At 34.1% G+C, this 27227-nt stretch overlaps 1 protein-coding gene across 1 annotated transcript in view; it reads left to right on the top strand.

Annotated features, from left to right (window-relative positions):
- CADPS2 (calcium dependent secretion activator 2) overlaps positions 1 to 27227 on the top strand; it is a 613966-nt gene that overhangs the window by 349461 nt on the left and 237278 nt on the right. The window contains 1 exon segment of the mRNA XM_049771072.1: positions 12724 to 12863. Coding sequence (XP_049627029.1) covers positions 12724 to 12863 — 140 coding nt within the window.

Below are 27227 nucleotides of genomic sequence, written 5' to 3'. Positions count from 1 at the left end.
GGCCTAGTACAGACCACGGTTTGATCCCCCAGAGTCCCATATGGTCCTCCAAGCCAGGAGCAATTTCTGAGTGCAGAGCCAGGAATAACCCCTGAAAATCACCGGGTGTTGCCTAAAAACCAAAACCAAATCCAAACCAAACCAAACAAAAAGTAAATAACATAAATACTAAATGAGTATTAAAACATCAACCTCAGAAAAACTCTTAAAGGTTCCTACTCATTTCAGTAATAGTTTTTATGCAAAGCAGTTTTTGAACTCTGGTTTTCAAATCCAGATTTGAATCTACATTTTAAAATAAAGAATGTAATGGTCATCATTGTTTAAATTCAAATATTTATATATTTTAACAATACTGTCTTTGGTGGCCCGAAAAAAATTATCCTCCATATGTTGCATCTTATTTTATTCATTTAAAAAGTGTCTATATTTTTAGTGTACAGTATTGAATTTCTCTTTATTTATCACTGAGGATATCATCTTTTATATTCTTTTGTAAGAGGAATGTTTTTACCTTTAATTTAGATTTTACTAATATGCTATAATACTACAATAGAAAAATGACTTTTCTATGTTAATTTTTATTTTACAGCTTTTCTAAACTCACAGTTCTATTAATATTTTGTATATTGTTTCATATAATGTTTTATACAAATAAACAATTTGTCTTTTCCATATTTTTGTTACATTGTTGAACTGACTACAAACTCTAATAGAGAAACAGAAATACTGAATAAACATACTAGTCATGTTCTGGATCTTGTGAAATCAGCCTTTAGTAAAATACTTTATTTTCATTTCTAGCAGTCTCTTCATCCAGTTGATAAGGTTCCTTTTGATAAATTTTATTTAAGATATTTTGGAGTTGACATTTCCTTTATTAATATCATATTTAATTCATGATGCTTTCCTATTAATCTAAGGAAATAAAAGCTTTTGATTTGGGAGTTATCTGTTTTTCTCTTAATATAGGCATTTATTAGAGTAAAAAGTAGTGGGCAGAGAGAGAGCACAGCGGTAGAGCATTTGCCTAGCACACAGCCAACCCATGACCTATGGTGGTTTGATTCACAGCATCCCCTGAGGTCCCTGAGCCTGCCAGGAGCAATTTCTGTACTTGAGCTATCTCCCAAGCTCCAAGAGATTATATTTAAATATGCTATCAATATAGTTAAGTTTAAGTTTTTCGGTTAGCCATTTACTGTTTTCTTTGGTTCTTTATTTTTGTGCCTTTTCTTTTCTTCTTTTACAATACTAGTATAACAAGTCCATTTTATGTTTAGCTTGTTACAGTTTGGGTCTCTTGATTCTATTGTCCTTGACTTTGGCTTGGGTATGACCATTTTTTCCCAGTCAGTGTCATAGGGTGTCAGTTTTATTTGAATTCCTGAGCTATTAAACAAATGGTTAACTGGAAAGATTGCAGACTGATAGTATTACTGCAGCAAGAATGTTTTATGTTTGGCTCAGGCACATAATGCACAGAAACATCAGGTAGGATCATCCTCATATTTATCACTAAAATTTTCTCTTAGTTACTTCATTTAAGATCCCTAGGCATCTTGAACCTTTCTAATGTCACTTATAGTCTTATGTCTTTAGTATTGGTACCAAAAGATAAAATACTTCCCCTACTAAATGTTATGATATGTATTCTTTAAGTCATAATTTTAAAGTTTTTAGTTCAAATGTGCCAGAAAAATTTAGTTGTTCTACATCATAAATTGAAATGTTTGCTTTTGCTTTTGGGTGGGAGTGAGAAAAGATTCAAGCTTGGTGGTGCTCAGGGATTATTCCTGGCTCTGTGCTCCAGGATCACTTCTGTCACTGCTGAGGAATCATATCAGGTGCCAGGGTTTGATCCCTGGTAGCCTATGTGGTTAAATAGGTTGGATATGTGCAATGTAAGCACCTTACTGCTGTAAAAACAGTCACTTCATATTGAAAACTATAAAGCTTGAAATATGTTTTCAGAAGACATGGATTCTGCTCTTGCCTGCGAGGAATAGCTATAAAATCATGAAAATGTAACTTATCTTGTCTCGACTTCTGCAACCTCTATCTTTTTTTTTTTAATTTTTATTGTGACCAAAGTGCATTACAAATCTTTCACTGCATCATTTATGGTACATAGTGACAATGAATGAGGGGCATTCCCACCACCAGTGCTGTCCTCCCTCTGTCCCTATTCCCAGCATGCATCCCACATCTCCCTCCTCTACACCCCAGTATGCCAGTGCAACTGGTCACCACTTTACAGTTTGTTGTAGATTGAGCATCCATTCCACCGTCATTGGAGATAAAAAAAGGATAAGAAAAAGGGGAGAAAAAAATTTGGTGACAACTACCAAAAAAAGAAAGGAGAAAAGAAAAAAAAAGAAAAAGAAAAATGAAAGAAAAAAGAAAAAACATGGACCCGGCAAATAAAAATAAAAATAAATATCTAAATAATAACCACAAGTGTGAAAAAGAAAGAGAAAAGTGGAAGAACAAAGAGAAGGAAAATAAAGTCAAAAACTAACAAATCAAAACAAAACAAGAAAAAGTATGGGTGCTGGAGTGGTAGGGTTTGGCATTCCCCCCCCCTTTTTTTTTGCATAGACACAGTAAGCATTGGGGAAGAAAGGGAATTCCCGTGGCCTAAGAGATTCAGGGTTTCTCCATCCTTGAAGCATACCATCATGGGATCAACTCCTGGCTCCATATATACTCAATACCCCATCCCAAAGCCTTTATTGTGATGCCAGGAAAGTTTCCTCTCGGTTGTGTGTGAGAAAATCAAGCCACTATAGATAGCGATCTTGGTATTTGCGCAGGTTATAGATCAGGGTCTAGGATAGAGTCTCTAGGTTCTAGAGGTTCCTATCCATCGTTGTTGTGGTGTTCAGTCTCTGTAACACTTGCTCCCTGTTTTCGTTAAGTCCCTAAGCCAAAGCCTAGAATATTATGGATCCAAAGAGTCTACTCAGTCTCTGTTGTCCAAGTTGGACCTCTGCAATAAGACACCTTGTTGTTGTTGTTGTTGTTGTTATTGTTTATGTGTCCTGGACTACAGCCTAGGGTGGGGTTTTCCTTATTAGTCTCAAGGTAGGCTCTGTTCAGTCACAGTTGTCAAAGTCAGTTTTCTGTTGTTGGTGCTCTTATTTTTCACAGTTCAAAGGACGATAGCTCTTCTAATTTCCATTTAGTGTTAGGTGATGTGATAGGACAGCCTGGTCTTTGCAGCCTCTATCTTTCTATCTGATTTTCTAAAATCATTTAATTCAATTCTTCAGGACCTATGCAAATCTGTCACCATGATTTTCTCAGCCAAGTACACTCCTGTCTGTGTTCTTTTACCATTATTCAAATTATTTGCTAGTTTGCATAATTATGGAATGAGAAATTGAAAAGATTGTTGTGCATCTTTTTATTTTGGCAGACTGTTAGGTTGTGATTGTTTTCCCTTGTATAGATTTCTTACTCAAATGAAATAGAGTTCACCTTTACTCCTAGAGTGGTAGTTGCTATTTAATAGAATTACCAGCACTTATCTGTATTCTGGTCAATCTCAAAATATTTTACTATAATTATATTTTGTATTCCCAAGTTTAATGATGCAGCCAGTTATTCAAAAAATTAAATGTTTTCTTAATTTCTTTCTTTTAATTATGCTACTAAATAAAATGCATTTTGCTCTGGGAATTCCTTAGTTATTAATCAATATGAGGAAAACATATATTATTTATATTATCTATAATAGTTGCAATCTTAATAAAAATGTAGGTTTAAGGAAAGTATGCAAAATCTAAATGCCTGTTATCTTTGGAATAAATTTTAGATAATCTTATCAAATGTCATTATTTACATAACAAGATTAATGCTTACTTTGTAAGGGTGATGTGAGAATTAAGTTCCACAAGGTCCTTTGAGACACTAAATTGAAAGGTTCTTTATAAATATGAGATATTATTATAAGCAATTTAGTGAAAAGAAATAAGATAAGCTACTCATGCCATGCTCTTTAATAGAAACAGCATTAATGAAGACATATAAAGGTTACTGCTATTCATAATTTATTGCCAAGGGAATAGATCAAGAATAATAATACTTTTCTGCCTATATAAGTCTTAAAAAGACACAGATGTCACTGTAATAGAATATATTACTCCATCTAAGAAGTCTGAAGTTGAAACCTTATAAACCATAAGTGATACACAAAGATCAGTCAAGGCAAGTACCTTTAATCCATACATAAAAAAGTGGCCAAAGTACCTGAATATGTTTTCAGTCTTAAAGAAACACTTCGAAATAAACGAAGCAATTCTTGATAACTTGGATATGTGCAACTTGAATTTTGTTAGAGATATATTAATGTTATTTTAATTCAATATAGCCATGATTTACAAAGCTATTAATAATTTAATTTAGGTATACTATATTTAAAACCAATCACACCCCTAATGCCATCTTCCTTCCACCATCTTTCCTCAAATCTCCAACTGATCCCCATCTGCCACGTTGACAGGCACATTCCAGAGTTCAGTGGTTGTAGTTTAGATTGTTGATTCCGTGTTGTTGAGTGTGATATTCTGTATTTTATGACTAACATAGTTGGCCTCATAATTTAATTTAAAATCTTATTTTTGGGACTCAAGCGATACCACAGCGGTAGGATGTTTGCCTTGCACACAGCCGATCCAGGACAGACCTCTTTTGATCTCAGATACCCAGAGCCAGGAGTGATTTCTGAGTGCATAGCCAGGAGTAACCCCTAAGCATCACAGGGTGTAGCCCAAAAAGCATAAAAACAAAAAAACAAAACAAAAACAAAACAAAGCAAAACAAAAAACCTTATTTTTAATAAGAAAAGTTCAAACTTTTATATAATAGTTTAATTATTACAAAGTGAAAGAAAAGTAGTTTCTAAAACATTTCATACAATCAGAATGTTTTTGTGATATGAGAAATAATCACACACACAAACATACCATACATACATACATGTATGTATGTATCATGTATGTATATGATAATAATACAGATCAGATATCTTTGAATCGCTGCTTAGCATAAATTCAAATGGTAAAAATAGCACTTTAAGATCAAATCTCAGCTTCTAGTGCGAATATATTTATTTTAGCTATTTGAAACTGTAGCAATTTGCCAAAACTTTGTCTTAAAAGAAGAAAATTTTATTTTTATTTTATTTGGTGGGGGAATGTTCGCTGTGGGTGCTTAACCAACAATGCTACACCTGCAAGTCATGAGGACTGAACTCGGGGCACTGAAAATTTACTGCAGCTCTTTAAGCTTTCACCCTTGCCTCATCATAGAGTCCTGGAGATCAGAATATAAAAATAATGGCTAAGACCAAGGTGTTGGGAGGTTATGTTTAAAAGAGCTAAACAAAGATGCAGGGTTTTTCCAGCTTCTAGATTGGAGTGCCTTCTCACACTCACAGTTTCAATCTATTTTTAAAGACAGCAGTTCTTCAACATTTATTTTTACTTTTCCATTTTTTTTCCTTTTTTTTTTATGTTTCAGGGCCAGATTTTTCTTCTGGCCCTGCACTCAGGGGGACCATACGAGATGGTAGGGATCGAACACATGTTGCTCATACGCAGTACAAGCACCCTATCTACTTGGCTTTCTCTTCAGCCCCACAGTGTTGGGTTTTTGTTTTGTTTTGTTTTGTTTTGTTTTTCATTTTATTCATTCTAGTGCTTTCTCCACTATATTCCTCTTTCAAATTTATTAAGAATTTTGTCTATATTTTAGTAAAGTGGATGTCCCATTAGAGTGCTGCATTATTAGCAAACTTAATTCCATCTATGTCCTTAATTCTCTTTTTTGGTAAAAGGTGAAATATTCATAGGTTTTGTGGGTTAAGTCAGGGACATCTTTGAGAGACTGACTCTTCTACCTATTGCAGACCAGAAAGAGAATAAAAATATGTTTTATAGATGTTTAGTGTCTGTCATACAAATTCAGTTCTTGAATTTTATTAATATAAGTGTTTAAATTATTTTAAATTTTTTCTACATGTTGTTTAGGTATTACTCCTGGTCCTGGCCTAATATGGTCTCTGGTGACCAGCTGTGCCAGGTATCAAATGAGGGTTTACTGCATGCAAGTATACACTCTAGCTCCATGAACTATGCTCTTGATACCTATCATATTCTCTTTTTTTTTTTTAAATCTGTCCTTTTCCTTCCTTCCCCAATACTTACTGTGCCAATGCAAAGGAAAAAAAAGTGGGGGGAACATCAAACCTTGCCACTCCAGCATTCCTTTTTCTTGTTTTGTTTTGTTTTGTTTGTTTTTGATATTATTTTTCTTTTTCTCCCACTTTTTTCTTTCTTTTTCACTCTTGTGGATATTATTTGGTGATTTTTTTAGTAGTTGATACCAAATTTTTCTTCTCTTTTCCTTAACCTTTTTATCTCCAACAGAATAGCATAACTTGAAACATTCAGCCTCATAAATTGAGGGGGGGAAATGATGATACCAGGACCAGTCATATGAACATGTAGTGAAAATAAAAAATGATCAGACTGGAACACCAAACCCAAAGTCAATGACAACAGAATAGATACCCAATCTACAACAAGCTGTAAAGTGGAGAACAGTTACACTAGTATTGGGGGGGGGGTGTCGGGGTAAAGGAGGGAGATAAGGGAGACATGCTAGGAACAGGAGTGGAGGGAGGACAACATTAGTGGTGGGAATGCCCTTCATTCATTGTCATTATACCGCAAATAATTCTGTGTAATGCACTTCAGTCACAATAAATATTAAAAAACAAATCTGTCTTACAGAGAGGGTAGTGGTATAGGATGCCCTCTAGGAACATTGGTGAAGAGAGGTCAACACTGGTGGTGAAAATGGCCCTGATTCACTTTTGAAATTCAGGACTTTGTAAACCACAATAGTTTCAATAAAGTAATTTTTTTAAATGCCCAAAGTCTTTTCTCTCTGTTTACCACAAAAATAATCAAGTTTTGATTTACAATTTTTGTTTCTAACTTCTCTAAGCACTCATTCCTGCCTTAGCAGCCAATAATTTCTTGGTGTCTATTATAGAACTGATGAGAAATGACATGCAGTTGAGGTCTAAATTATCCTAAGTACCTCAAACAGATGATAGAACTAAAGGAGCATAGTGTGCTAAAATGCATTCCAAATGACCCTTCACTTCATGATTTTTGTTCATTGAGTAGATGCCAGAAAATATTTGTGAATAACTTAGATAGCTTGGTTTTTCTTTTGCATGTCCTTTTCCCAAACTCTTTATTTTGCAAAAATAAGGTTTTAATATTTTTCTTTTAAAAGGAAATTCCAGTAAAATCTATGTAATTAAAATAATATTTTCACTTTTTTTTGTTCCTTTCATTGTTGAAAAATGTCTTATTAAAAATGCTATACAAAACAAAGGAGACTTGGTTCTCTGTTAGGTCAAACATACCTTTGAGAAGGGGTTGAAATTTTTATCACTTTCACGTTGTAAATCCGAGGATTCTCTCCAGCTTTAAAAAGAAAAGGGAACTGGGTTTAGCACACAGACAGTAAAGTTGACAGAAGATTTAATGTTGAGCTTTCGGTATATAAAAGAGAATTGTGTTGGGGAAAGTGAGCAGGTGTTCTTTGTTTCAAATAAGTAGAACAGGAAGCAGTGATATTAAATCAAAGGCAAAATAATTTAAACTAAGCTATCTCAAGTGTGTTAAAATCCTAGGAAATGTTACTAAGAATGGATGTAAATTTCTATCAGAAAAATAACTGATTCATCTTCTCTATGTCCTACTGAAAGTATAGAAACTTTATAATTGGAAAATGTGTGATGGCTATTAACTTATGTTAAATAAATAAAAAAAATATATTGCAGTTAGGTCTTTCACAATAATATTCTCCCATGAGGAACTTGAATGTTTCATGGAAATAATATTTTTGAACCTTTGCTAAACTATATAAGTCCTCATTGTTAGTAGAATGACATAAATAATAATGCAGATAGTTAAGATCTTATAACACTTATTTTTCTAGAGAAAAATAAAATATCAAACATTTCTATAAAATATTAAGAACATATGATAACCAGTACAAAGGAATTTTAATCACAAAATAAAACAGGTTTCCAGCTAGTAGCATTTTAAATCCCTTTCTTAAAGATGTGCTTTTATGCACAATTCATCTTAATTAGATGTTGTGTACCTAACCATGCATTGAGTCACATGGCTCTTCTGGGGGACACAACTGGATAAACAAGTTTACACCTCGTTGTTGTTGTTGTTGTTGTGTTGAGCCCACACTATGCTTAGGGATCATGGGATCACTCAGTTAGCCTTAGGGGACCATATTTGGTGCCAAGAATCCAACCACATGCAAGACAACACCCTATACTCTATTTTATTTATTTATTTTGGTTTTTGGGCCACACCCAGCAGCACTTAAGGGTTACTCCTAGTTTTACACTCAGAAATCACTCCTGGCAGACTCAGGGGACCACATAGGATGCTGGGATTCGAACCACCGTCCTTCTTCATGCAAGGCAAATGCCTTACCTTCATGCTATCTCTCCGGCCCAAGACAAACACCCTACAATCTTAATAGCCCTCTAGTCCTGGTGATTTCTTTTGGGGGATTTAAGGGACACACTGATGGAATGAATATTGTGAATAGCCAAGCTTACACTTGGGTCTGTATTCAGGAATCATTCCTGGAAGTGCTCAAGAATCATACATATGTGGACCAGTATTAGAACCATATGCAAGGCAAGTGCCTTACCCCTGTACCATCTATTGCTTTTAGAAGCTTATTCCTTTCTCTATGAAAATTTGTTTGATATACCCTATTCTAAAGATTTCTATTATTTATTTGAAACAAACAAGTTTCTTTTGCTAAGAATAATACATTATTTTTGCATAATCTATTCATAGTGTGCCATTTTGATCAACTAGTACTATCTTTCTAATTCCTCGTCTTCCTCACTAAATCAAATCGGACATAAACCTCTTGCTTTTGCACACAGTTTATTTTCTGCTTGAGGTTATTTTGTCCAACTTACTGAATTTTTCTCACTCAAGAGTTAAGAGAAATCTCCTTCATTCACCCCAATCACCATATCCCACAATCATTAGGCAAGAGTTCATCTTTCAAATCATCCTGATTCATTTAAACTTTTTCTTAGCAATTGACTCGGTGACTTTTGTTTTGTTACATCGAGTACTAACCTTTCAGACCTCACTCCGCTTCAGGTCTCAGATGCCATTTGGCACTAATGACCACTCTCCACCTTGAATGTATCACTCCCTTCTGGTTCTTTGCCTCTGGCCTCTGATCTCAATTACAGAATTCCTTTTCCTTACCCTTACAAGTTGATCTTGCACAGGCTTTTATTCTTGACTTTTGTTGAAATAAAGAAAACTGATACAGCAGGAAATATAATGAACACTTGTTTTTCTTAAAGTCATTTAATAGCAAGAAATGTAACCTGAGGATCAATTTAAGAAAAAAGAAAAGAGATAATAAAGCTTGAGGAAGGGCTTTAGAATAAAAGATAATGTTGAAAATGTCGATTTTAGAATTGTGTGCCATTTTTTAGTTACTATTTTCTGGACGTAAGTTACTTTAATAAATTTGGGTCATTCAGTACCAAAAAAATTGTCTTTTCTATTTTAGTTCCTTCTCCAAAACTTATACCTTATAAACCTGTTATATTTATTCTCAATTGGAACCATAGTTTTAAATAAATTTGAGCTATTTATTCAAAAAGTGTTTATTCCACCATAATTTACTTAAAATTGTACAAAATCTTTTTTATTTCACTTTTTAATCACAGTGAAAGTATTGCAGTTGTCTATGTGTATTTTCCTACTTTTAGATGTTTCTTAACCAGAATTATGCTACTCTCTAGATACATAGGATATGCTAAAAAAAAAATAAGAGGATGCACAATTGAAAAAGTCATATAGATATGGAGCTATGGCATGAGACTAAGAGATAAACTGGTGGTACACAGTGTTTCTCAGAAAAGAAATATAGTAGAGAATCAGAAAACGGTTAAGAAACTGTTAAAAGTTAGAAATTTTATATGGAAATACCCATTATTGTTTCCCTAGTCCCAAAGTTTGTCTAGACGCTAGACCTCTCTTGACTGACACCTCTATATTTTTTATACTGTCTTATGGTTCTTTTTAGATATTTAGATTGAAATACATTTAAAATAAATTTAAAAAATTGTCAGTTGTAAATTGATAAGCCAGAAAGATTAATATAACATATGTATACATGCAATTGACTTGGTTTTTAATGAAGATAAAAGAAAAAAATGTAAAGGTGCCATTTTGTATTCCTGTATATATTTTTAAAGCTAAATCTAGATCTTTTAATGCTCTAAAAAGTATATATATTTTTCTCTTTGTGTAACTTTTTTTTCTGAAGATTAAATTTGACAGAATTTTAAACACTGCCTAAAAAAGTAATTTCATGTTTTTCATTGCACCTTAGCAGAGATGAAAAGTAATGCTGACATTTTATTATGAAGAAGATACATTAGTTTTATATATAAGAATTCATAAAATGTGTTATGTCATGTTAAGTGGCAAGGCATTTAAAGTGCTTATGACAAAAATAAACTTGAAGAAGCAGAGAAAATGTATAGAAAGGTTAATATATATGAATAGCAAAGAACAAGTACTTTGCTAAGTTTGTGTGCAGTTATGGTTTAAAATATAGGAAAATTTAACTATCAGAATAATGCCTTAGTCAGTTAATGTTTGGTATGTTAATTATTTTTCTTTAATTTCAGATATAATTTTTTGAAGATAAGCAAAGTAAGACCTATAGAATAGAAATTTCTTTTTCCTTAAAAAATTATTTTATAAAGAGTCATGAAGCAAACACTCTCCTTTATACCAGTAAGCTTGCTACTAAAATTTTAATAAACAAATTGTATCATTTGACAGTTTGAAGCATCAACACCTTTATATCAATTTTCTGTAGGTATAAGAGAAATGAAATGTTCTTCTCTGATGCAGTTCAGGACTCAAGTTTCTGCAACTCTTCAGTTCTCATTTTAATGGATTGGAATTCTCAGTAGTTGACAGATGAAAAGTGAAAAATTAACGTTCTCATTGCGGGTGGGGGACTGGAGAGATAGTTCATTTGGGAAGTTTACTGTCCAGCAGAGTACTGAGTAGCTGTCACAGGTTCAATCCCTTGCATCCCAAATGACCTTCCCAAATACTACCAAGAGTTGTCCCTGCCTGAGTACAGAGTCAAACAGAAGTAACCCCCAACACTGCAAAGCTGCATTTCCATTTATACATCAGGAAAATTGTGTGCTTTGGGCAAACTTTTACAAATACTGTTGTCATGTATACTTCAATAGCCGGTTACCAAAATAAAAATAATTGTAGTAGGGGCCGAATAGATAGCCCAGCAGTAGGGCATTTGCCTTGCATGCAGTCGATCTAGGACTGTTGGTGGTTCGAATACCGGCATCCCATTTGGTCCCCCAAGCCTGCCAGGAGCAATTACTGAGTGCAGAGCCAGAGGTAACCCCTGAGCACAGAGCCAGAGGTAACCCCTGAGCACTGCCGAGTGTGACCCAAAACTAATAATAATAATAGTAATAGTAATATTAACTGTAGTATTTAAATTATTTAAATTTAAATTATTTCTTTTACATGGAAATATCAGGTTATTCTATATTTTATGGTGGTTTCAAATAAGAAATGTCTGTAATGATGTACTGTATTTTATAGCTGCATTTTGTTATTCAGAATATAACACTTTTCAGAATATATTTTAAAATATCCATCATAGTGTGACTATAGCTAATATATGTAGCCTTACTGAAAAGAATAAAACACATGGCAAATCATATTTAAAGATTGATTTATGTATTCTCTACTGTGACTGTAGAAGTGTAATGTTCTTAAATAACCATTATTTTTGAGTTTTAATAAAAACATTTTCAGTCACTAAATACTACCTATCTTTTTGAAAACACATAGGAAAAAATCTTGTATTGATCTAAGTTAAAAATGTGTTGTGGGGGCCGGGCGGTGGCGCCGGAGGTAAGGTGCCTGCCTTGCCTGCGCTAGCCTAGGACGGACCGCGGTTTGATCCCCCGGCGTCCCATATGGTCCCCCAAGAAGCCAGGAGCAACTTCTGAGCGCATAGCCAGGAGTAACCCCTGAGCGTCACAAAGTGTGGCCCAAAAACCAAAAAAAAAAAAAAAAATGTGTTGTGATCAGTCTTTTACATCTTTAATTAAAGTGAATTCTTTAATACTATTTTTCAATGAAAATATTAAAACATGAAATATATTCTTGCTGCCTAAAATAATTAGTTTTGCAGTTTAAGCTTGCTATCTGTAATTTCAAAGATTAATCCTGCCTGAACTTTTTTGCCCTATGGAGTTTAGCGCATTTGTGAAATTATAGGTATCGACTGAGTACTTTTCCTCTGTCAATTCAACAGTAGTCATGTGCTATTAATTCATTATGAAATGACATGGGAAGTAAACTCATTATGTGATAACATGAAAACACATATTTGTCAAAAAAATTAATGAGTCTGTATTGAAAACCATCTGCTGTGGTGGGAGGGAATCTAATGTTTTGCTATTTTGATATGGCACCTTCTCTCACACAGGAAAATATATAGAATCTAAGTTCCAGTCCTTAGCTATTCTGCATTGAAAACTTAAATGTTTTCTTTTTTCTTTTCTTATAGGTAATATTGTACCCAACTTCCAATAGCTCCAAATCAGCTGATTTGCACCGAATGATTGTTCCAAAAAATAGCCAGGATTCTGACTTAAAAATAAAATTGGCAGTGAGAATGGATAAACCACCACATATGAAACATAGCGGGTGAGTGTCTACTTAGAAAATTTTTCTTTGAAATTACTGAATTTCATTCCCATATATTCTGTTTTTCATTTTATTGGAAGAGTTAGTACTTCAGACTTTTTGTGCATCTCTCCTAAAATATGACACATATAAGATTAATTTTTAAAACTTGTTATCTTTATAACCAAATACATGGGTATTAATGTAACTATGTCTAATGCTAATATATTATTGGTACTTGGTGCATTGGAATGATACATGATGTGCTCTAAGTAGAATGGGCATGTGTTTCTAACATTTTTAATATACTAATAGTTAAAATAAACTGAGAATTTAAATCTGCAGAAGCAAACATACATAGTCTATATTAAGTCTAGAAGGTGGCTCATATGTAGCACACGTGAGGTTCGATAGGTTTTGCCCAAAGGGATAGGAGTATTTAACCAATGAGTAACTGAAATGGTGATAGATGGTGAGATGGTGTTGGTGGTAAGTCCAAAGCACATAGTCTGTCTTTCTGGAGATTGTTGCCAGTTGGTACCAACCTTAAACTCTATCAAGATTCTTTTCTTCTTGTTGCTGGTAAGGGAACAGATAGAAGCTCTACATACAATAAAATGAACTATAAAGCAAAAACAATTTGTCTTTCTCAAATTAACATTTTGAGACTCAAAGCAGCTGAACCCTAGAATAAATAGGGTTATCAACCACTTCTTACCAGCAGTGACTCATCAGAGGACAGCAACAAATGCAAATGTCTAGAAGTACCCCTAAAGAGGCAACTGCTAGCTTTAGAGTAAATTCATCTACCTTGTTGCAGAGGTAACTGGTAAATCAGCTAAGATTATTTGGAAAAAAATAAAATTATGATCTGAGCAGAGGATAACTAGTGACCAGAAATTGAATACATGGTTTGGGTTAGGCAGTATATACAGCATCAGAACTTGCCTTACTCAGGAGAAAGGATCTCAGAGGTTGAGTTAATAGAAAGGACATGATAGTATGACTAGCCCGAATTGTGGCATCTTATATATTCATTCAAAGGCTAGTCTTTAATTGCAGGTAGAGTTTCTCAGATTAATATTTTAGGTTCTTTTGTTTATTCCACATTCTGCTTGTCTGTTCATCATTGATTTCGCAACAGACATGTATCAAGCAATCAGAAGAACCCTCAGTGAGATAAGACTCAGGCGTAAAAGAACTGGTTAGTTGGAAAATAAACTTACATAAAAATAATTATAGTACTCAGAGTTAAGTGCCACAAGAGGGAAAAGAAAACTGATGCAAATAGCACCTGATTCTGTTGGAATTAGCCAAAAAAAGTCTGATCAGACACCTGACTTTTGAGGGAGGTAAAACTTGAAGGATTAATTCAGTAGGTCCTCCATGAAGAGGTACGAGTTTCTAATTATATGTCATAGTGTGTACCTATGGAATGCATATGGTGGAAGGGAGGAAGAGCATGAGCACAAGACTGATGTAGTTGGCAAAGAGTATTTGGAGATCAGAGAATTGCACTGTACACTATTTTACTATGTGACATATTTGTACTGTATCATAATTGCAATTTTTAATATAATTGCAATATAATTATTATAATATAGTTGTATTACAATGTAATTGCAATTTAATTGTACTGAAATATAATTGCACTCTACAATATGCAATGTCCAGTGCAATTACATTGTATAATGTAATTGAGCTTTAGATTTTGCTGATCTGAAATAGTGGTTTCCAACAACCATTTTATACTTGCTGACTGGCAGAGGTCTACTGATGAGCAGTTACTAACAAGTACATTTTAATTGTTTAGGGACTTATATTAATATGCAAAAAATACAATATATTCTAGAAAGTAGAATTATTTCTCAAATTTATCTAAATATCCTCTTGATAAATGGAACAATAAAAATAATGGACTTCCATAGTCTAATGCCAGAAAGACCTCAGTTTATGTGAAAGAAGTACTATTTTGAATACCCAAAATGAAGTAAGGCACATTTATAAGCATTTCTTTCATTAAAGATAACCCTGCCCCAGTTCTTAAAAATGTATTTATTTAGAGTCTCCAGTGTAGGTGAAACAATTCTATCCCACTACAGATCTTGATTTATTTTTATCACTATTTTTTCCTGAAAAAGAATTGGTTTGCATCATCTAGCAGAGCCTTGTGAGTACATCAGAACCCCCCAAAGTGATCCTAGATTTTGATTCTGCTCAAGAGATTAGGTAACAAGATTAAGTAAAAAGAAATTGTCACAGTCTCTTACTTTCAAATACAAGTCTCAAGCACTCACTTGGATTCAAATCAGGAAAGCTTTAAATACCACCCACATTCATATTTATCTTCCTTTCATTGCTAGAGATCTTAACAATTCTATCTAAATAGCCATCTCTGTCTGCAATTTGTGGTATGGAAAAGCAAGAAACTTTGTAACCAAAAATATCTGTAATGCTATTTTTCTAGTTGTGTAATATGTTCATAATTAGCAAATTTTCATTTTATAATAGTGAAATACAGCATAACCTTAATATCATTAATCTATATAATAGTAGTGATTGACCACAACTAAAATTTATCAGTATTGCAGAATAACTTTACCCTATGGTCAGGGATTAACGAATGATTTAGCGAAGGCACCTATTTTAGGTTCCAGAGAATATATTAATAGTACAGTAAGTAGGGTGCTAGACTTGTACCTGGACAACCTTGGATCGATTTCTGTCACCCTGTATGATTCCTCAGTCTTCATTAAGAGTGATCTCCAAGGTCAGAGAATGGGTAAACACTGAGCATAGTTAGTGTGGGATCTGGTCTCACTTTGTTCTCATTTTCGGTGTGTATGTGGTAAAAAGTTGTAAATATTTAGAATATATAGATGAGATGTGGAAAAACATCTTCATCTTTTGAATCAACAGAACTTTTTATCTGAGGTGCTTCATGAGTAGATTTTACCAAGCTTAATTACATTTAAGATCAGAAAGTTTACTTTTTCTCTCTTAAGTACTATATCATCTGCAAGGCAGTTATATGAGTTGGAGATTAATAACACTTTGCTTGAGGGCTGGATTGTGTTCTGTCAATATTCCATTCTATAATGAATAATTAATATGGATTATGAATAATTGAAGTTATATTTTTAATTCAGTCAAAGATATGCATTTATTCAGTTCACAATGACCTGAGAAATAACTACTATTCACATCCTTTTCACAAATGACAATGGGGACATGGAAAAAAGTTAAGTTCCAGATGACCTCTGCATAGCCAAAATTTTTTGAATGCATGACATCAAATGTTGGAGTCTCTGCATTTAAGTACTATCCAGGAACATCTTTTGAAAGAGTAGCTCTGGAGAGAATGATCAAATCTCTCCCAATATCTTTAAACCTTTTCCCCTAAGATTAGAGTGTGTAGTCAATCAACTGTCCCTTCAACTTCAACTGTCCTTTGTAGATATGCTTAACATTTTCTTTCCTGTGATGCCTCCAATGGACTCCCAAGGCAGCACTGACCCTTATGCTCTCTGTCCCACAACTAGAGTCAACTCCTGGGATTTTTTGTTTATGTATCTAAGGTCTTGGACACTGCTGAAGAAGTCCACAGACATTGGAGAATTTTCATCATGACATAACCTTGACGTAACATAGTCTCTTTAACAACAAAGTACCCCTCTATTTTCTCCAGCAAGCTTTCTGTCACTTTTCACATTGCTCCCTCCAGCTTGGCTCTTTATTTTTTTATTATTTTATTATTTCTTTTTATTTTATTTAATTTTTTTATCATTTTGAACCACACCCAGCAGTGCACAGAGGTTACTTGCTAGCTCTGCACTTAGGAATTACTCATGGCTGGCTCAGGGAACCTTATGAGATTATGGGGATGGAACCCAGGTAGGCCATGTGCAAAGCAAAAGTTTAGTTAGAAAAATAACTACATTAGGGGCCGGCGAGGTGGCGCTACAGCGAAGTGGCACCTTGCAAGTGCTAGCCAAGGTTCCATCCCCTGGCATCCCATATGGTCCCCCCAAGCCAGGAGCAATTTCTGAGTGATTAGCCAGGAGTAACCGCTGAGCATCAAATGGGTGTGGCCCAAAAAACCAAAAAGAAGAAAGAAAAATAACTACATTTTGAACTATCCTAATAATGAGAATGTATGAGGGAAATAGAAAGCCTGTCTAGAGTACAAGGGGGGGTTGGGTGGGGAGATTTGGGACATTGGTGATGGGAATGTTGCACTGGTGATGGGTGGTGTTCTTTACATGACTGAAACCCAAACACAATCATGTATGTAATCAAGGTGTTTAAATAAAATATATTTAAAAAAAAGAAATGGGAAAAAAATAAAAGAAGAGAAGCTAAGTTTTGGAAATGTAATTAATTAGACAGTGATTTCTGCATTGTCTTTTTTTTCTAACTAAAACTAGAGGAAGGCCTGTAGTTCATTTGCCTTGCACATGAAGTTATATTTTTAAATATTAGATTATCTCCAAAATATGGAAAGCTCCTTATAGTCTTGTCAAGTGGTTATGCAGCAAATTAGAAGGATATGGATTTTTATCTTCAGAGTGCTTTCAGAACTAAACTTTGAAATAATTGAAATGTTATAAAAATCGTTTCAATACACTATTTTAAAAGTGGAGGCAACCAGTATTTTCTCTTAACTAAACAACTCTAACATATCTCATATTTTATTGCCCAAAACACCATGTATATTATCTAAAAATGATTATTTCATGCTATTCATTTTCACATATTCTGAAAAATACTTCACCTTTATTTTTTAAGTTTATGTTTTATTTAAACAAACATCATTTACAAAGTAACTGATCACTAAGTTTTAGACACTGTAATGTCCTAATACCTTTTCCTCCAACAGTTTAACTTCCCTTCACCGGTGTCCTCAACTTTCCTCTCATCTACTCATCCTGCCACCTTTACAAGCACATTTTAAAGTTTGGTTCTTACAGTTTGGATCTCATGTTTTCAGTGAACACAATTTCTTAGAATCATTTGAACCACTGGTCTCTCACTATGCAATCAATGATTTAGCTACATCTGACTAATCCTGATTTAAGTAATCGTATGCTTTTCCACAGAGTTTTAAGAAAATTATAGTTAGCTCAATAAACTGAAATGTAAAGTATGTAGTTATAGAAGATAGAGTTTAATTTTGATATGAAAGGAAACTAAAATAGATTGATATTTGACTCCCATAAGTTACATTCTAAAAATTCCTAATTTTAAAACAGATAGCAAAATATATATGGTATAAATTTACTATTTCTTGTAAGCAATTAGTTTGTTACTTATATTACCTTATTAAACAATAAAAATGAGTGAATTGCAAATGAGAATTGATATTTAATTTTGATAGGATCATCATAATAGTGATCTCATCCTTTAAGAGCCAAATTAGATTGTCAGCATGTATTTGTTATAAAAATGGCTATATTCATTTTAGAGTGTGCCATGTAAGCTAATTACACAGACTAATTCTATGTGCATTTGTAAAATGAATTGTCAATAAAGTTTGTTTAAATAATTTGCATGCAGAATTTGAATTTAGTTTCTTGCTTTATGGTGTAACCACAAGAATGAGTTTTCTTGTGTAGATGGACTATTTATCCTTTAGCATAGCCTAGTGGTGAAATAACAGTATTAACTTAAATCTCTTAAATATCATTCCCATTTTATTAAATAGCATTTTCTTAGTTTAGATGTTATTTTCTCGAAATAGAATGGAAGTAATAAAAAAAAGAAAACATATTTTGGCAAATAAAACATGTTGAAAGTGAGAAAGAAGTCTAAATTGATGTTCTTAAATATATAAAATATGTGGCAGTTTCTATCAAACGTCTGCCTGTAAATTATGACTTTTATAGTAAAAAATAAAAACTTTTAAGCATGAAGCTATAAGACAACAGTCACAGTTAAGACATGCTAAGGTAATATTGTACCCAAATCACTACTACATAGATGAATCTCATAGCTCTATGCCTGTGATCCTGTTTGGATTTTAAAAATGTATTACATGAGTAGCATGTTTTGAAATGTTTAGAAACAATCATCCATAGAGCTCTGTGTCATAAAGTAACTGTATGAATTGATTATATATGTTGCTGAAGAGGAGAAACAGAAGAACAGGAGAAAGTCCCAGACTGTTTTTGTACAATTCCTGCTTTTCCCCATAGAAACTCTGGGAGGTAGCAGGGCTGCAGAGCTTCAAAACGACAAGGCTACAGACACTTTCTAGCATGGCCTTAACATTCAAGCACCACATTAGCAAATTAAGTTGCAATTTTTGCTTACGATTGAAGGTTTATGATCCTCCACTAACCTGGGAAACACATTGGTGGAAGGTGGAATCAAGGTGGCATTCAGGCCTTACTAAAAATACATCTTCTCCTCAACCCCATAAATTGCTAATTTATCATTTTAATCAACCTTTTCAAATGACTTTGCCACTTATTTCTTGGCTTAAAAATGATGTTTATTTCACCTTACCCAAATCTGTTTCCTGTCCCAACTTGCCCTCCTATTGTCTTAACATGATTTCCTACAAGTGCTACGTTGCTAAAAACTCTGGAAAACGTTTGCTCAGTTCTTGATAGATGGACGATTGGTTGTTTTTCAAAATACATTCTCAGAAGGGAAGTAACTGAACTGTAGTTCATAAATATTTATTATAAAATAGTAAACTCATTCTTTTGGTTACACCATAAAGCAAGATACGAAACCCAAATTCTGTGTGTGAATTATGTAAACAAACTCTGTTTAAATATATACTATATATATTTATTATAAAAATGGCATAGGAGTTAGATGGATTTCTTTTCCTGAATTCTATAATACCTATGTTATTTTTGATATGATATAATAGTTTAATATATAAATACACAGTTTTTAGAAGATAGTTTAATTTTGATATGAAAGGAAACTAAAATAGGTTAACTGATACTTGACTCCCATAAGTTATGTTCTAAAAATTCCTAATTTTAAAACAGATAAAAACCCTAAAATAAAAGGTTTTAAGGGTTTTTTTTGTGGGGTACACCTGGTGAGACTCAGGGGTTACTCCTGCCTATGTGTTCAGAAATAGCTCCTGGCTTGGGGGACCAAACTGTGGTCTGTCCTATGTTAGTGCATGCTAGGCAAACACCCTACCATTTGTGCCACCACTCCAGCCCCAAGAATGTTGTTTTAAATCTCAGCTATTGATGAAGTATATTACAGTATTCCACATTACATGAAGTATTTTAATTTGTTGCACTTTATTGCAAAATTATCTTTCTTCTATAATACAGTGTTTTAACTTGGAATCCTATTGTGTTTTTTCTATTAAGTAACCTTAAATTTTTTCTCTGTGGTAGCAATATTTAATGTATATTATTACTTTCCTTTCCTGCTTTTTATGCAATAAGTAACTACTGTTTATATCTGGGCATCTTCAAAGAGAAAGAGAGGGAAAGAGAAAGTGAGAGAGAACAGTGGGCTGGGTATTTTCTGTGCATGTATGTTACTCGGGTTCAATCTTTGGAACAAGATAGGTCCCTTGAGTGTACATCCAGGAATAAGCCCTTAACACCCTTGAATGTGGCCCCCAAACTTATAGAAAAAACATCTGGGCATCTTAAAATTATTTTAGTCCAAATAAAATAGAAATATCAACTTACTTTTTCATAATTGTCTTTGGAAATCATACAGATTTAGTTGTCATAATTTCAGAAATTTTTATAAAGTTAAATTAAAAACTACTTAATAGTGCTATAAGTTATTATTTTGAATAGATAATTACAGAATTGTAATGGAAGTTTTATGTAATGGAATTCTATGCCCCAAAATTTATTTTTTTCTCCTTTGTTTCTTTCTTGCACTTGTCATTGTTGGGACATGTCAGAAAGTCACAAACAAAAGGTTGTAGTTCTTTCTGGGGGTTCTATACTTGACTGTACCACACAGGAATTCACAAATGTTTGTCCTTGTGTCAGACATAACAGGATTACCCTCAGCTATGGTGGATAGAGGCCCTGCCCAACTTTCAGCCTGATATTCATAGCTTAGGAGTTCAACCTCTGAGCCATAATCTGTGGTGTCCACAGTCAGAAACTTAATAGTCTCAATAATAAATTGATAAAAAAAATAATCTCAACCTCAGCATTAAGTTGAACATTTTTTTTTTTTTTGGTTTTTTGGGCCACACCTGTTTGATGCTCAGGGGTTACTCCTGGCTAAGCACTCAGAAATTGCCCCTGGCTTGGGGGACCATATGGGACACCGAGGGATCGAACCTCAGTCCTTCCTTGGCTAGCGCTTGCAAGGCAGACACCTTACCTCTAGTGCCACCTCGCCGGCCCCAGTTTTGAAGTAATTAGTTTTAATTATCTGATACTGTAAAGTAATGTTACTGTCGTAGAGTAAAGCAATACTAAGAGATTGAAAGATTCAACACCAATGAAAAATCCAAAATGCTCATGTATTTGTTTTATTTCTGTCACTAACTTGGGTTATTGCATCTTGTGGCATCGATTACATATATCTGTGGCTAAAAAAGAGTGTGAAATAAAAAATTCACATGACTCCTTGAACCCCTGAGAATTGTTTACTAGATTTTGATCAGATTATTTCCCCTTCCACTTATGCATGTATATGACTTCTCATCCACGCTTATCATACTTACAGAGGATATACATAGCTAGAAGGGACCAAAAAGAGAAATGAGGGCAGCCTAAAGAGATACAGACTTTGGGGTTTATGTGAATATTTTTCAGATGTTAAATTTGAAAAATATTGCACCCAATGTATTGATATAATTGAATAATTAATCCAATTTTATATGTGCTAATGTTTTATAAAAAATAATTGCTGAGAGAGTGTTATCATTGAGATCATTTTGTGAAGCTACAACTTGAACATCCTCATAAAATTCTCATAAAACATTGTTTATGATCCAGGACCTTTACATTGCTGATGCTGTTACAGAATGCTCTTATTCACATTCAGTTATCCTCCCTTTTTTATTCCTCATAGCAGATATCTTCTATACAAGGATTGTGCCTTACTGCTCTCTATAGAAAAGTGTCCATTCCTGCTGTAGCGTTCTCTGCTTTGAAAGGGCTTCATTCTTTACAAGCTGTTACTACTTGATATTTATTGGCTATTATCTATTACTGACTGTCTCACCAGCAAAAACATAGTTCTATTTGGATCATTTGCTATTGATGAATACCCTAACTAAATCTTATCTCCATATGGGGAAAATCTTTTCTGATCACATATTTTTAAAACACTTTATAAAGTAGCGCTTAGGTGAAATGAAAGAAAAACTTGACTTAATGTATATTTTAATAGAAAAATAAGAATATTGGACTTTCGTTTTTTGGGGGGATGGTTGGGGGCCACACCCAGCAGTGCTCAGGGGTTACTCCTGGATCTATGCTCAGAAATAGCTCCTGGCAGGCTCAGTGAACCATATGGGAAGCCAGGATTTGAACCACCATCCTTCTGCATGCAAGGCAAATAAATGCCTTGCCTCCATTCTATCTCTCTGGCCACTGGACTTATGTTAATAGTTATTTTATGTTCAAATTAAATGTTGGATTAATTGAATAAAACTTGAAATTATTTATTACTTAATTTGTGTCACTGTGAAAAAAATTTGTTGAGTGTACTGCAGAATAGAATTGTGCTAAGCCAAAGATATTGTACAATGGGCATTCAAGGTGTGGCTCAAAGCCTATTGCCTCAAAATAATACTCCATAGATCTCTAATTACTATAAACCTAAAGACTGTATCAAGAAAAATAAATAATTTTCTTATCTACAATTTGAACTGAAATTATTAATTTAAACAATGAGACTTAGTTAATAGCTTTACTGTAATAGAAAAAATTAGTTTCAGATACTAAATTACTTTTTAGCATTTATGTTATTTCTTTGAGTTATGTTTGGACTATAAGATGTTTTTAAAATATTTCCTCTAAGTAGGATTCTACTACTGATTCATGCATAAGAGCAATATGACTAATACAAGATGCAAAGTGATTTGGGCTTTATTTCTATTGTTTTTGTAAAATCAATAAGGCATTTATTTCCTTTTATATTGACTCCTAGTTGAGTCATATTCATTTCATCATTTATCCTGCCAGATATGTTTTCTTAAAAAAAAGAAAAAATAACTTTTCTCCATATAGTCAGGTTCAAAAATAATGAATAGAAAAAGTACTCTCTAATGATTGAGAAAAAGAATAAAAAGAAGTTAAAAAAAAAAAGAAACCAGTTTCTTGGCCATCTGGTTGATGAGCAGAAAACTTGAGCACCATTATTTGGGAGAAGATTTTTGGAAGTATGCAAAAGAATAGAATTATGGAAGGATTACAATGTTTCCAAGGACTTAGTACATAACAGTGGGCCAAAATTAGGAAGATATGTAGGAGCCTAAAGATTTCATAAATGTGGAGCTGGAGAGGTAGTACAGTAGGGTAAGACACTTATCTTTAACTTTGTTTCTATAATTCATGAACAGATAGTTAAAAGATAGATGGAGGATTCAATGCCAGGTAATTGAAAATCCACACCAGATCTTAGTTCTGAAAGACTAAGGTGAAAGATTTCTGCTTCATAAGTAGGGGGAACTGCAAGAAAATGGGAATGATGGAATGAGGCATAAGGAGGTTCAGAGCTTCTTTGCACTTATATAGTATTTAAAATTCATAGCAACAGCTACCTTAGTACCAGGGTATGGGGAATGAATTGATTTGGATGTTAGCTGAGTATGTGCTTACTAGAAAAACTTACTCTGAAAGACATAAATAACTCCCCTTGGCATGTTTATACTTGGATGAGTAGTATCTGTCACCCAATACTAAACCAAATTAGTAGGGTTTAGTTAATAGAGAGTGGAAGAAGTAGGGTTGAACTAGTAGGAATAGCTTTAGAGTAAATGCAGTAATTGGTTGAGCCTGAAGTTGTGGGTACTGGCTACTCTATAGATTAGGTAAGGCCATGTATTTCAGTGCTTATCAGTGCTCCTGAAATTTAAAAAAATGTAATTTATCCTAATGGATTAGAAGAGTATTGCTGTATATCAAAGGTCAACAATAGAATGTCCAAATATCTATTTCCACCTTCATTAAATTGGAAGCCTTAACTTTCCTCTTTCCCTTATAGTTAATCTCTCTCTCTGTAGTAGCTGCCATAAGTAAAACACTTTCCATTCCTTCTGCCAACCAAACATAAGTTAATTTCTGTTCTAGCAAAAGCAATTATTTTGATTAAATTTACTGACTTTCTTTTTTACCTGTTTTTCAAACTATTTAGAAATTTAAAAATCTGACTTGATCTGCTCTCAAACAAGTGGCATGACAAATGCTTATTTCATTCCCTATAAGATTAGAGTTGTATTCCTAAATTTAGCTTTCAAAACTTTGATATCTTTTATATTAAAAGGAAAACAGGTTTTCATTCTTTTCACTGGCTAAAAAAAACACAGTCGAGGGCTCTTACAGATTCATTTATTTATACCTTCAATTTTTCACGTAGAGATAGAATAGATTTCATTGTTGACTCAAAAGTTAGTTACCTGAGAGAAAAACTACCCGAGAAAAAGAGTTAGATGACTATTTGTAGAAATACAGTGAATAATTTAATCAAATGTGTCAAGATGGAAAAATACCATAATAATGCCATAATAATATATTAGCAAAGCTTTCTTCGTTTCTAGAGTATGTTGCTAGAATGTGCAGGTGAAATTTTTATTTCAGGATAATCAGTAAATTGCTTAACTCTCTGTTATTAAAATTAATCTGTACAAAATTTCTTAATCTCTAAAATAAAATATGTGAGCTGGCAATATAGTACAATGGGTAGGGTGCTTTCCTTGCATGCAGCCTACCCCAGTTCAATCTCCAGCAAGCATATGGTCTCCCAACCCTGCCAGGAGTGATTCCTGAATGCAAAACTAGAAGTAAACACTGAGAACTGATGAGTGTAGCGCAAAAAGCACCACAACTAAAAGAATATGGCTCTTTACCAGCTTCTTAAAATGTATGGAGATGATATGCTGCTCATCCTCCAGCAAATTGATTCTGTCCTTGGCAGCTGTTACTCCACTGATGTGGCCTTCCAGCAAAGTTATTTTAATTTCACCTACCAATTTTTTCAATACTGAACCTGTTTGAAGTTTTTGCACTTTCATATCCTTTTGAGTATTATTGGTTGTTCTGTTCCTTCCATAGTTAATTTAAGTTCTTTGAACATCCTTCACATTCTTCTCCAAAGTCCTTATCAGAGAGGCTGTCAGGTGGCTGGTACTAGTTGGGTCTTCTGAACTAAACTTTTGTTCACTGAGTGTAGTGGGGTTCTGCCTTGTTTACAAATGATGGTTTTTTTTTTTTTTTATGGGGCTCATTGACTAGAAGAAATGTGTGACTGCAGATTCGAGCAAAATGGCTACATGCTTCTCAGGACTTGTTGGTCTCCCTTTTGGGGATTAATCCAACTCCTGTTCATTGTGGCCAACTGCCCTGAAATACTGAGCACTGGTTCTGCCACTTTAGCAGTTATGGTGTGGGCCTGCTTCCTCTCACATAGAATATCAAGTACCTTAGAATAAACTAAACTAAAGAGATGAAAGACTTACACAAAGATAACTACAGAATACTACTTCAGGAAATAAAATAGTATCCAAGGAAATGGAGTCATATATACTGATCATGGATAGGTATGATCAACATTTTTTAAAGTCAATACTCCCCATGTATGTATTTAATGAAATCCCTATAAAAATATGATATTTTTCAAAGAAGTGGGTCAAGTACTTTTGAAATTCATTTAGAACCAAAAGTGTCTACAAATAGCTAAAGCAATAGATATAGAAAGAAAACAGGAGGCATCAGTTTTTTATATAGTAAAACTACTATAAAAAAAGTAGTCATGGATTCAAATAAAGGCAGATAAAAGGAATAGACTTGAATATTCTCAGACTGATCTACAGGTATACTATCAATTAATCTTTGATAAAAGGGCAAGAAATAAAAATTGGAGTAAGGAACGTATCTTCAACAAATGGTATTGGGAAAACTGGTCAACTACATGCAAAAAAGAAGTGAATGTAGACCTCACTTTAACACCAGGCAGAAAGGTCAAATCAAAATGGATAAAAGACCTTTAAAAAATCAAATTTGAGGCCAGAGTGGTGGTGCCAACTGTAGGGTGTTTGCCTTGCACACACTAACCTAGGACAGACTGCAGTTTGATCCCCCAGCATCCCATAGGGTCCCGCAAGCCAGGAGTGATTTCTGAGCGCATAGCCAGGAGTAACCCTTGAGCATCACCAGGTGTGGCCCCAAAAGCAAAAAAAATAAAACTAAATAAAAATTAAAAATCTGACCTGAAAATATAAGGTTCATAGAAAAAAATAGAACAATAGTCCATGACATTGAAGTTAAAGGCATCTTCAAAGATAAAACACTACTGGCCAAGAGTAAGAAGAGGACTCTCATTTATTGCTGGTGGGAATGTAGACTTGTCAAGCTGTTTTGGAAAAGAATATGAATATTCCTTAAAAAAAATCTAGAAATTGAACGTCCATATGATCCAGCAATACTATTCCTAGGGCTATGCCCTAGGGGCCCCAAAACACAATATCAAAAGCACTCTGCATTCCTAGGTTCAACTCAGCACTATTTACAATAGCCAGAATCTGGAACAATTCTAGTGTCTGAGAACATATGAGTGGCTAAGGAAATTGTGGTACATCTATGCAATGAAATACTATGCAACTGTTAGGGGAAAAAATGAAGTTATAAAATTTGTTTATATATGGATTGATATGAAGAGTAGTATGCTGAGTGAAATGAATCAGTGGGAGAGAGATAGACACAGATAATCTTACTCATTTATGGGACATGAGGAGAAAAAAGATACTATGGCTGGGGCCCAAGCCGTGGTGCAAGAGGTAGGGCATTTGCCTTGCACGCACGCGGCTGACCTAGGACTGGCCGCCGTTTGATACCCTACGTCCCATATGGTCTCCCTAGCCAGGAGTGATTTCTGAGCACATAATCAGGAGTAATCCCTGCACGTCACTGGGAGTAGCTCAACCCTCCTCAAAAGATAGTATGGTACTAATATCCAGAAACAATAGAAATGAGGACTAGGAAGGCCAGTTCATGATTGGAAGCTTGCCACAAAGAATGGAGTAGTGCAGTTCAGTGCAGTTAGGGTACAGAAGAGATCAATACAACAATGATAGTTGGAACTTATCACTCAGGACTAGAACTGGGTGAATGGAAATAATGTGATATGCGGCCGGAGCGATGGCACAGTTGTAGGGCATTTGCCTTGCAAGTGGCTGACCTAGGACAGACACGGTTTGATCCCTGC

The sequence above is a fragment of the Suncus etruscus genome, chromosome 1 (assembly GCF_024139225.1).
Source record: "Suncus etruscus isolate mSunEtr1 chromosome 1, mSunEtr1.pri.cur, whole genome shotgun sequence".
Taxonomy (NCBI): Eukaryota; Metazoa; Chordata; class Mammalia; order Eulipotyphla; family Soricidae; genus Suncus; species Suncus etruscus.
Note: the sequence above shows the minus strand (reverse complement) of the source record. Positions and strands in the feature narration are given on the sequence as shown.